General features: G+C 44.6%; 1 protein-coding gene across 3 annotated transcripts in view; it reads right to left on the reverse strand.

Moving 5' to 3' along the window:
- Window positions 1–817: 817 nt before the first annotated feature.
- TP73 (tumor protein p73) overlaps window positions 818–12,128 on the reverse strand; it is a 79,158-nt gene continuing 67,847 nt past the window's right edge. For 2 of the 3 annotated variants that reach the window (XM_053400626.1, XM_053400627.1), the window contains 8 exons: window positions 10,922–11,031; window positions 9,619–9,761; window positions 8,790–8,878; window positions 8,236–8,360; window positions 7,679–7,833; window positions 5,961–6,093; window positions 5,018–5,111; window positions 818–1,531 (listed from right to left, as the gene is read on the reverse strand). In XM_053400626.1, coding sequence (XP_053256601.1) covers window positions 1,211–1,531; window positions 5,018–5,111; window positions 5,961–6,093; window positions 7,679–7,833; window positions 8,236–8,360; window positions 8,790–8,878; window positions 9,619–9,761; window positions 10,922–11,031 — 1,170 coding nt within the window. In that variant the 3' untranslated portion in view covers window positions 818–1,210. The remainder of the gene's footprint in view (window positions 1,532–5,017; window positions 5,112–5,960; window positions 6,094–7,678; window positions 7,834–8,235; window positions 8,361–8,789; window positions 8,879–9,618; window positions 9,762–10,921; window positions 11,032–12,128) is intronic. The other variant, XM_053400628.1, reaches the window with a different exon arrangement.

The raw sequence follows: 12,128 nt of genomic DNA on the forward strand, positions 1-12,128 counted from the left end.
ATGGCATTTGGAAGCTCCCTCCAAAACCTCTTACCTTTCTGGAGTCTATTGAAATGTGCTGTGACAAAAGAAGAAGAAAATTGAAAGAAAAAGAGAGCAAGTTTCTTACAAAGCAAAATTTTGCACCTGAGCCAATAAAACACACATATTGCTGAATGCAACTCCTTATCACCTAAGCATGAATTTGTTCTGAAATCTAGGGAACATAACCCATCTATAGGGCTTCTAAGCAAGAAACAGCTAGCACCAAACTATATATCATTGTGTGTGTTTTTGTGTGTGGAGAAGTGTAATGACAGAGAGCCCATTTCTCTCAAAGATGAAAACTATTGCTTTTTTGATGCTTTGCTTAGGAATCCATTACAAAGACCAAATAATGATTTGGATTTGATCAAGCAATAAACCTTTGACTCTAGAAACAGTTGTGGAATTGTTTTCCTTTCTTGGGTAGGGGAAGAACAATGCCATCTTTGCACCCCCTCAGAAGGGGGGGAAACCTTGTCCATCTGTGAACTCTTCACAATAGCTTACATAGAAAATAAACCTTACAACATCATGGCGAGTATACTGTATATACAATGTGTGTGTACAAAGTTGTCTTGCTAGGCAAAGCCTTCACCCAGCTAACACAGATATCCCTCAGGTTAATCAAATCATAAAGAGCCGCTTTTCTGTTCTGCAAAGTACTGTAGAAAAACAAACACTTTTTTTTTTTTGGCAGTCTGTTAAAGAAAAGAAGTCCTTAAGTGGTTTGGTTCCAGTTGGCCATGGAGACCTCCCACGATGTGCGACCGGTCAGACCCGTTCTCACTTAAAGGCTTGGAGACTTTTCTGACGAGGTGGAAGATAATAGATAAAATGAGATACATGATATCCTTAAGGTACTTGATGCTGTGATACACATTTGACCCAGGTTTGCTACACAACCAAGTGCAACACAACACAGGGGTTTTTTAACCCAGTGCATGTCCTGCTGCTAAATGCAACTGCCAGATTAGCTACCCTTCGTGAAAAGGTACGTCGCAAAGGACTGCATTTAAGCTCCAGAGCGCAACCGTCACGTCCTGCCCCAAGCTCTGAAAAAGAATACTTTTCGGTGGCTACCCGAAAGGCTCGTTCCACCTGGCTGTTGTGCCAAATATCTTTCAGGTCCAATTGTTCAGTTCCTTGCCCTTAATTCACCGGCTTCCGTGCGCCTCTCTAGAGACACTCAGTTGATTTCTCCCTCTGTGAATTCCTCTTTGATGGACTGTTTGCGGGACTTGCAGTCTGGGAGGTCAAAGCCGAAGTCCGCCCACTCATCGGCCCCACTGCGGTTCGGGATGGTGATGGTGTGGCGGACGCGGAAGTGAACGGCTTCCATGACACGTTGCCTCTGCAGCTCGCCGGACGTGCCAATGGAGATGGTGGAGGCATTGCTGCTGGAGCGGATGAGCTGCTGGGCTCCGTAGTCGTGGCCCTGCTTCAGTTCCTGGAGGCCCCTCCAGATAATCATCCGGTACTGCTCCGGGATCTTCAGTGCTCCAAGATCCTGCAGAGAAAGGTGTTTGGGAGATTGGGTTGACAAAAGGACTGGGTGAACTGTAAGAATATAAAATCAGGTTACCAGATTTTTTTCAATGAATCCGGGGACACTTTTCAACTTCAATGGATTTTGTATGGGGTAAAAGGTAAAGGGACCCCTGACCATTAGGTCCAGTCGTGGCCGACTCTGGGGTTGCGACGCTCATCTTGCTTTATTGGCCTAGGGAGCCAGCGTACAGCTTCCAGGTCATGTGGCCAGCATGATTAAGCCGCTTCTGGCGTACCAGAGCAGTGCACGGAAATGCCATTTACCTTCCCGCCGGAGTGGTACCCATTTATCTACTTGCACTTTGACATGCTTTCAAACTGCTAGGTTGGCAGGAGCAGGGACCGAGCAACGGGAGCTCACCCCGTCACAGGAATTCAAACCGCCGACCTTCTGATCGGCAACTCCTAGGCTCTGTGGTTTAACTCACAGCACCACCCGCGTCCCAACTTTGTATGGGGACTGATTTGTAAATCTGGGGACTGTCCCCAGGAAATGGGGACGTCTGGTAACCTTAATATAAGAAGAGCCTGCTGGATCAGGCCAACAGCCCATCTCTCCCAGCATCCTGTTCTCACCGAAGTCAACCAGATGCCTTTGAAAAGCCCACCAAGAGCACTCTTCCCTCCGGTGTTTCCCAATAATTCACATTCAGAAGCATTGCTGCCTCCACATAGCCATTGTGGCTCATAGCCATCGATATCCATCTCTAGGGATTTGCCTCTTCCAGTCCTGATCTCTCTACCTCACGGCTACTATTTCAAGCTAAATAAATAATAAACAAACATGGAAGGCTCAAGTACTACATGTTTAACATAGCAAGTGCTCTGGCCCTCCATGTGTGATTCATGCAGGAGAGAATTTGGGGGAGGAAATGAGGAGACACAGAGGCCCAAACCAGCCTCACGTTCTTCTCGGAGGACTGATTTACAACACAGCCAGTTTTAAGTCCCACTCATGAAAACAACCATGGATTCATGCGCAAGTGTTAATTTAGTTAAAACAGTAAGCACTGTAATACTCTATTACAGCTTTCCCTAACTTTGTGCCCTACAGATGTTTTGGATTTATTTTGCAGGCAGTTGGAATACCATTGCCTCTCTTTTCTTGCTGATGATGCCAGCCATTTTGTACCGGCACTCAGATAACTTTTATGAAGAAATGAGTATCAGCACCTCATTGGGGTTTTTTTAAGCAATGACAACGAAAAGAGTTGGAGCCCAAAATGTCTGGAGAGCATCAAGTTATGAAAGGCTTCTCTGTTGGGAGTTAGATGTGGGCATAACTCAGGAAACATGGAAAGTCTTCATGCAAAAATAGAATCTTTTTTTAAAAAACAAGCAAACACACAACGCTAAACTTTATGGGGTTAAGCAGCAAGCAGCTTTTGATTCCAGTCTAAGACTGTGCAACTGGCCCCAGGTGTTTGTGGAAGGTTTATTCTGAGAGTTTTCTGTTCAGTCCTTGAAGCCCGGAGTGGAAAATGACATACAATGCATGGCACCAAAATACGACATGGTGCAGACTTGGTTCTGCGCAACATGTGGCATTTATTGGGCAGACATGTGTGTAGGGTTCCCTTAGAGCAGCCTTTTCCAGCCTGGAACCCACCAGACATGACTGGACTCCAACTCCCATCCCAGCATGGCTGATTAGCAAGGATGGTAGGAGGGCAGAAGGTTTGGGGAAGGTTGCTCAGGGGACAGTGGGTAGGGATACAGAACTCTGCCTAATTTCGGATCCATAATTTCTGATACTGCTTTCATATGTTTTTACCTATAATTACTATGTTTTTATCTATAATTCCCTTGTATGCCATATAATTCCCTTGCATCTGCCATTAAAAAAACACAAAAAACCTCACAAAACCCATGCTTAACTGCATATTTTCTCTCAGAACATGCGTTTAAATGTGTGCTTTTCTCAGAATATGTGTTTAAATATGTATCCTCTCAGAATATGTTTTCCTCACAGAAAGCACATTTAAGGTATTTTCTCTCACATCACACATCTAAATGTCCATTTTCTCTCAGAGCACATATCAAAATATGCCTTTTCCCCCTCATGTGTATATTCTTTCTCATATGCTTTTCATTCAAAATTCGTATTCAAATGTGCATTTTCCCTCAGAATACATTGTATTCTCTCTCAGAATATGTTTTCCTCACAGAATGCATATTTAAATGTGCATTTTTCTCAGAAGCTGCTTGAAGGTGTGTTCTTTCTCACAATGTGTTTTTTGCTCAGAATACATATTCAGTTGTGCATTTTCCCTCAGAATATGTTGTATTCTCTCTCAGAATATGTTTTTCTCACAGAATTAATATTTAAATGTGCATTTTCTCTCAGAATATGTATCGGAATGTTCACTTTTCTCAGGTGCTTGAAGGTGTGCTCTTCCTCACAATGTGTTTTTTGCTCAGAATACATATTTAGTTGTGCATTTCCCCTCAGAATACATTGTATTCTCTTTCAGAATATGTTTTTTCCTCAGAACACATATTCAAAGGCATATTTTCTCTCAGAATATATTTTTCTTTCAGATTACGGGTTCTAACACGTATTCACTCTCAGAATACGTTTTTCTCTCAGGATACATATTTAAATGTGTGCTTTCCCTCTAGCTCAGTATCATCCTGCAAGCTCCCTATTGACTACACTGATGGGTTTCAGGTGGGGGACATTTTCTACCTGGAGTTTGAACAAGGGACCTTCTCATCAGATGTCAAACAAATAAATATTTGACTTTTAGAAGACATCTGAAGGCAGCCCTGTTCAATGAAGTTTTAAATGGTTAACATTTGATTGTGTTTTTAATCTTTTGTTGGGAGCCACCCAGAGTGGCTGGGGCAACCCAGTTAGATGGGTGGCATATAAATGTTATTATTATTATTATTAGTAGTAGTAGTAGTAGTAGTAGTAGTATACCACCTTTTCCCCTAAAAGAGACTCCATGTGGTTTACAGAGTAAATCTGGATTATTTTGAAAGTTGCATGAAGTTTTGCATTAACTGTTCAGTGCTTGACAGAACTGACCACATTATTTCACCATTTTCGGCTATGTGCTCTTCATATTTTTAGAACAAAAATGCAACCGTTGATTGTGTAGGAAAGTCACATTATTATTATTATTATTATTATTATTATTATTATTATTATTATTATTATTCTGCATGCAAAGCAGATGTTCTACCACTGAGTTTTTGGCCTTTTCAACCATACCCGAGTACCCAAGGTTGTGGGGAAGGGTGCTCTAGGTAATTAGGCAATTGTCTTTATTGTTGAACTAATAGTATCATCAAGATATTTCTCCTTTGACAAGCATGCATTTCAGCTGCTTGAGATCCCTGGTCTCTCCCCCCCCCCCCGCAATCCCATCCCCAAAAACGTTGTTTTGAGAGTGACAGCCCCAAGAGAAACAGAGCGACAGATTTTCTTGGTATTTACCTCTAGAGTTAAGTTCTGCAGGTGGTAAAGAGTCTGTAACCCTTGTGAAGTGAAATAGTCAATGCAGTTTGAGCACCCCAAACCTGTTAAAAAACTGCAGAAGAAGAAAAAGAAAAAATATATAGATATATAATGGGGGGGGGAATAGAATAATGTCCTCAGGTACATTAAACTCTTATCAGTAAGGTAATTTAGGAATGGTAAAATAATGGACAAGCTTCTCATATCCTAGGATAGCTCCAATAACTGATAAGATATTTTGTAATATTGAGGGGAAATGGTTCCCATAACGTGCCCCCTTCCCCCCACCCTGGCTCCCATTTAATGCTGACAGAAATCAATTTTTAAGAATATGATGGGTTAATAGGGACAGCTATGGTAGGAAATGTGGCTTAAGGCAGGGGTAGCCAACGTGGCGCCCTTCAAATGTTGATGGACTACAACTTCCATCATCCATGACCTTTGGACCTGCTGGCCGGAGCTGGAGGGCAGCAACATCTAGGCCACATCCATACCAAACATTTAAAACTCTGTGATGCCACTTTAAACATCTTGTTATCCCTTAGCTAAAGAAAACAAGTTGTGAACGGAGCGCTCGCCTTTCTCCCCCCCCCCAACAGAGCATTGCCTAAGCCAGAGCTTTCCAAACTGTGTGTCGCAACATGTTAGTGTGTCGGCTGAAGTGTTGTCGTGCGATAAGTGCCTGTATCTCTCATAAGGGGTTAGTTTAACCTCCGGTTTGCTAGCAAAACTGAACTACTGTTTCGCGAAATGATGCACGCCTAAAAAGTGTGCCGCCGACATAAAAAGTGTGCCGCTGACATGAAAAGTTTGGAAAGCTCTGGCCTAAGCAAACCAGTTTCTACAGAGGTTAGTGTGTGGTTAAACAAAAACACAACCAGGCGTTGCTGAGTTGACACATGCTGAGCCACCTCCTTCCTACCTGACAAGGTTTGGGTCTGGGTTGTAGGGCGGAGGGGGCGTGCAATGCGACCCTGAGACCATGGACTGCGAGGGGTGCCCGCCGTTCATTTCTCCATTGGACTGCATGGTGTGGCTGTTCAGCATTCCCGGCCCTGGGTTCAAGAAATGGCAGCAAACCAGCCTGGTGAGTTTGCAAAATACATTCCAGGTACAACCTTACACAACTGAGGGGCTGCCAACCCTTCGGGGCCAATGGGATCATAGAGAATGTTGAGAAAATGCTGCAAAATGGATGCCTTGGGGTGTGGCATAATAAAAAATGGCTACCCCATGCAAAAGATATGTATTTAGCGGGGACATTGTGTTGGCTCTAAAGTGTGTAAAGGTGGGCACACAGGCATCGATTGGCACCATGTGTAAGTATCACTGTTCCCCAGGCGCATGCTGCCAGGGAAGGGTGCTTAGGAGGACAGTCTCACAATACAATGGTGCATGTGTGTAATCAGAAATAAATCACATTGAGTTCACTTGGGTTTACACCCAGGTAGGGATGTTTGAACATGCCTCAATCCATGCCAATATTCATTTGCCCTTTCACCTGACAATTTTTGTTCTGCTGCAGTTGGGTCCTTTTGCACATGTCTGTGTTCCATCTAGTCACCCTCTGATGCAACAAGTATGTATTTTTAAATGGTGTGTGTGTGTGTGTGTGTGTGTGTAGCACATAACGCACACACACAAAAACAGTCATCAACAGATATTCACAATCCTTCCTTGCATGTTCCCTTCCAAATTTTTGCAGCAAAAACAACAAAGAGCCAAAAATGGCTTTGTGATGGGCCATTAGCCCATTCAAAGCCATCTATGGCTCCAAACCTATCTATGTCTACTCAGAAGTAAGTCCCGCTGAATTTAGTGGGGTTACCGCCAGGTAACTGGGATTGATTTTACAGCTCAGTGTAAGCTTGATGTCCTATCCCATTTTCCTCACTCAGGCATCAGGCAGAGACAGTTTAGCTGGTCAGTTACAAGTCAAGAATACATTGTGGGAAAGGAAAGCAATTTTAAATTTCATTTGTTTTTAAAACAGAGACTTAGGGTGGTAAAAAAACGGGCAACCAAGTCCAGATGGCATCGTCGCTTCTTGGCTGTTGGAGGGGCTTCCCACCCATACCTGATAGCCATTATTTTACACTTGAATCCAGTTTGCTAGAACCTTGGGAGTTTTGTAAAAAAGAAAAAGGAACCACCAAGTAGCTCTCACAAGTTTGGGGAAGGGCTGTAGCTCAGTGGTAGAGTGTCTGCTTTGCATGAAGAACCCCACCAGAAGATCAATCCCTGGCTTCTCCAGGTAGAGCTGGGAATACCCCCTGAGTATGAAACCCAGGAGAGCTGCTGCCAGTCAGTGTGGACAACAGTAATCTAGATGATCCAATGCTTTGACTCAGCACAAAGCAGCTGCTTACACTTCCATATTCCCAAATCGCCCCATCTCGGTTCCAAAAGGAAGAGCGGGGCTTTCCGTTTTATTTAGAAAACTATATATCCCACCCTATACAGCCCTGAGAGGCTGGCTCAGGTAGCATGCAAGAAGCCCAAAATACAGGCACACTGAACTTGACTACAGGAAATGAAATGACAGGGTGTCTGTAGGGAACCAGGAAGATTCAGAGAAAGGGTGGTGCACAGACAATAAGAAAACATTCTTGGCCTTTTGCATTAGGTGCCTTGCCTTACCCATTGGCCCAAGTGTGGTCCCAGCGCCGGAGCTGTGCTGCTGGGGCTGCCCCACAAGCTGGTTGACGGACGGCAGCTTATTGATCCCTCCCGTGTGATGCTTGTTGATTGGCGAGAGAACTGGGCCATAGGAAGAAGGAGGCTGAAGGTGAGTCCTGCATGGGGAATGGAGTTTGGTGGTCAGGGGCAGGGATGAGTGGGAGAGTAGGAGAAGTTTGCTCCAGTACACATTTATTTATTTATTTAATCGGTTTATTTAAACTTGCGCTCTCATGTGAACTGCCATCCTGCAATAGCTGGTGGACCAAAGTGTTAACCACCCTTGAAATATTTGAAATTTGCTGAATCGTTTTTGAAAACACAGAATCCTCTCTTCTGTAAAAATATAAACAAAGCGGCTTGCAACACAGAGAACACCACAGGTGGTGCCAGAGCGAATTAGAGGCAGACCCAACTAAATCTTGTTTTGTCCCCATCCTCCTCCAGCACCCTGTTCACCCTAATAGTGCTACAAGTTGTTTTGGGGAAAGATTGGGGAAAGACAATTGGGGACTTACTGGCGTTGCAAGAGCTGCTGCTGTTGCTGGCGATAGGAGTCGACCAGCTGTTGCGGAACCAGCTCCACCAGCTCCAGGCTCTCCTTGATCTTCATCAGGATCTCAAAGTTCTCTCTGCCACGTACCTGAATCAAGGAGAACAGATGTGAGTTAGAATCAAAAGAATCGGAAGGGACCCGGGGGGGGGGGGTCATCCAATATAACCTTCCCCCTGTTCAGTGCAGGATCTGCAGCTGCAGCCTCTGCTTTCATCCCTCCAGCATAGCAGAGCCCACCACCTCTCAAGATGACTCTTGGTGTCCCTTGCAACTCAATAATTCTACGGTTCTATGATCACAGTTCAAATGTGCAATGGATCTTTTTTTTTGGGGGGGGGGATGTTCATTGGGACCTTTTGCAGACATCATAGGAGGCAGTGGTGAGTTCACTGGTGACTGTGCAAGCCACGTTGGAAAGCCGTGGTCTAGTTTATGTTAAAGCGTGCTAGAGTGGCTTGACACTTGTACAGCATTGCACATGCACACAAACACAAACCAGTCTCAGGTGCTACTCACAGGTACGTAATATGTCTCTTCTTCCCCATGCCTCCTTTTCTTCACTCCAGCTCCCAGTGCTGGAATACCTTGAGGACTTTGCTTGAAAGCTGGGTGAGGGGAGAGAAGGAAACTCTATTAGATGGGGCGTAATTTGAGCCAAGGTTGCAACAGCACAAAGGCATCTTGGGGAGAATGGCAGAGAATCTGCAGCTCAAGGTGGCGTAATGCATTGCTGCCTCAACGGTCCATCATGGCTATAGATAAGACTCCTCTGTGAATTTGTCTAACCTGCTTTTAAAGCCCCCCAAGCTGGTGGCCATTGCTGGCTCCTGTGGTTGCAAGTTCCACCGTTTAACCATTTGCAGCATGAGGAAGTACAGTGGTACCTCGGGTTAAGAACTTAATTTGTTCTGGAGGTCTGTTCTTAACCTGAAACTGTTCTTAACCTGAAGCACCACTTTAGCTAATGGGGCCTCCCGCCGCCACTGTTCTCATCCTGAAGCAAAGTTCTTAATCCGAGGTGATATTTCTGGGTTGGCGGAGTCTGTAACCTGAAGCGTATGTAACCCGAGGTACCACTGTACTTTCTTTTATCTCATGCAGCAATAGATAGGCAGCTTCCAGTGACCTGTCCGTGGTCCTGAAAGCCCTGTTCATACCTAGGATCCTACGGCCAATTAGCTTCAGTCATTTGGGTCATTTTAACTTTTGGTATATAGGAACCTGCCTTATCCCAGACCAGTCCATATGCCCACCTCGCTCAGTATTGACTTCAGTAACAAGCAGCAGATTGGGGGCAGCTGTCCTTTCTTGAATGCTGCCCATGATCCACAACCCAAAGACTTACTCCGCTTATTTGGGTTGCCGTTTTTCCCCACGCTTTCATTCAGGGCCTGCTGCTCTCGGTAATGGTCCTCATCCGCTTTCCGGTCTCTGCCGGGACAAGCGCAGATTCGGCCTTCGAATGACCTCCTCCCCAAGACCTGTCCGCTGAGAAGCAAAGACAATGTCAAATCAGCAGACGTAAACCTCTATACCAGCAGTGGGCTGTATCTAATGTTAGTCCTACCCAGAGAAGACCCACTGAAACCTATGGACATGACTACCTTGAGTCCATTAATTTCAGGGGGTCTGCTCTGATCAGAACATAGTTAGATGCAACCCAGTGACCTTGTTTATAATTATTATAAGACTTGTTACTGTGATTAGCAGTAACATAAAAACATAAATACAGTGTAATGTCTTGTAACGTTAACACATTCATAAAAAAGGTGCAAGTCACAAAAATATTCAAAACAATCCCTCCCTAAAATAATGGCCGTGGAAAGCTTTAGCAGCAAAAACCATAATCTTCCTAGTTTATCAAAAGCTGGAAGTGGGGAAAGATACATTTTTACTTGGCATCAACAATATGTCAATGAAGGTGTTAGGTGGGGCTCACTGGGGAGAGTGTTCTGCAGTCTGGGAGCCACAACAGAAAAGGCCCTCTACCCTGCCTCCTACGTGCTAAGCTGATACACTAAACCACTGTACTAGTTGTCAAATGGGAAGGGGATAACTTTGCATACTTTCCTGAGCTGCTGTGTGGTGGTAGCAGTGGGAAGCAGATGAATGATAATAAATGAGGAAGGTCCAAAGCCTGACTCTGGGTGTGTTAGGGCCAAACTAGACATAACACAGGAGTTGGTGAATCCATCTCCTGCTGTTATTTCTTCAGTTAATAGCAATTAGAGGGAGGGATGACTTGGTGTGGGTAGTGGGGGATGGGATCCAACCCTTTCCCTCTTGCCCCTAATTCAAATTCTGCCAACACACAGCCAGCATGGCCAATGGTCAGGGATTCACTGCCTTCCTACCCGTGGTTTAGCACATCAGAAGTAAGAACCATCACCTTGGGTTTGGCATGGAAACAATCAGAACTCAGTGCACTTGACATAAGGCCAGTCTAAAAAGTATGTGCCAGTAAGCAACCTGTTGGCTGCACTTTGCATGCATTTCCAAACTGTCTTCAAGGGAATACCCCCTATAGAGGCACTGCTCCAATCTTCATCTACCTTCCCAACCCAACCCAAATCAACCCCACTCATCTGACTGTCCATTGGGGAGTTGCATGTCCTCTTGCAGAGCTGGTGTTCACATGACTGACTCACTCTCTGGTCTCCAAGGTGATGATGATGAGGATGGGTCTCCTGTTCATTCCACCCACACAGCTGCTGTTGCACATGAAGTTGTAGAGGATGGTGGTGAATTCGGTACCCACCTGCCAAAGGAGAAAGAGGGGGAAGAAGGTGTGGTGAGCCATGTTTGGGATGTGCATAACATTATTATTATAGCTGGAGGTGGGTGGGGATCTGGCCCATTTGTTGGAAGAGGACAGGGGGAAAGGTGAAGAGTAGAAGGGATCAGCTAGATGGGAATGGGTTTGAGGAAAAGGCATGGCTCAGCAGTACAGCATCTGCTATGCATGCAGATGGCCCCAGGTCCAATCTCTGGCATTTGCAGGTAAGGCAGTATGAAACCTTGGAGAGGCACTGCTAATCATTGTAGACAGTACTAGTCTAAAAGAAGGTCTGTGCAAGGGCAGGATCCCAAATTCAGTCCACAATTTCACAAACCAAACAGCCAATTCTTATTCTTCTTTAAGTCCCAAGTCTCCCAAAATTATTTGTGTGGAGGTCCAATATGCTGGCATGGTTTAAGAACATTTTAAATGATGGTTTTCGTCTACGTTTTTAGCAGTTCTCATTTTTATCTGTAAGCTGCCTTGAGTCCTGCCAGGGAAAAAGGCAGGGTAATTAATAATAATAATAATAATAATAATAATAATAATAATAATAATGGGTTTAAAGTGACCCCATAAGCAAGCCTCCTTCCTCCACCAAAAAAACCAAAAACAAAAACAGTTTAGAGGGTGAAATTTATAAGGGGGAAACCTTCGTTGTTGCTGCATCTATCATTAAACAAACAGGAGTCAGAATCCTTGCTGATCTATGAAAGATCATTCAGAACTCCACTAGTAAATCTTCTGCCCACCCCAATGTAGGTGACCTTTCAAGGTCTCAGACCTTTTCCTGAAGTGGAAAGCAGAGGCTTAGTGTGGTATAGTGGTTAGAGTGGCAGACAAGGACTCTGGAGACCCAGGTTCAAGTCTCACTCAGCCATGAAGCTTGCTGGATTTCCCTGGGCTAGTCACTATTTCTCAGCCTGACCTACCTCACAGGGTTGTTATAAATATAAGATGGGAAGGGGAGAACTACACATGCCACTTTGAGCTCTTTGGCATAGAAAGGCACGAATAAACAAAACGAAGCATTGCAAGCTGAGTGTGGAATCAAAGTTGCAGTAATGATGCCCAAA

The sequence above is a fragment of the Podarcis raffonei genome, chromosome 8 (assembly GCF_027172205.1).
Source record: "Podarcis raffonei isolate rPodRaf1 chromosome 8, rPodRaf1.pri, whole genome shotgun sequence".
In the NCBI taxonomy this organism is placed as follows: Eukaryota; Metazoa; Chordata; class Lepidosauria; order Squamata; family Lacertidae; genus Podarcis; species Podarcis raffonei.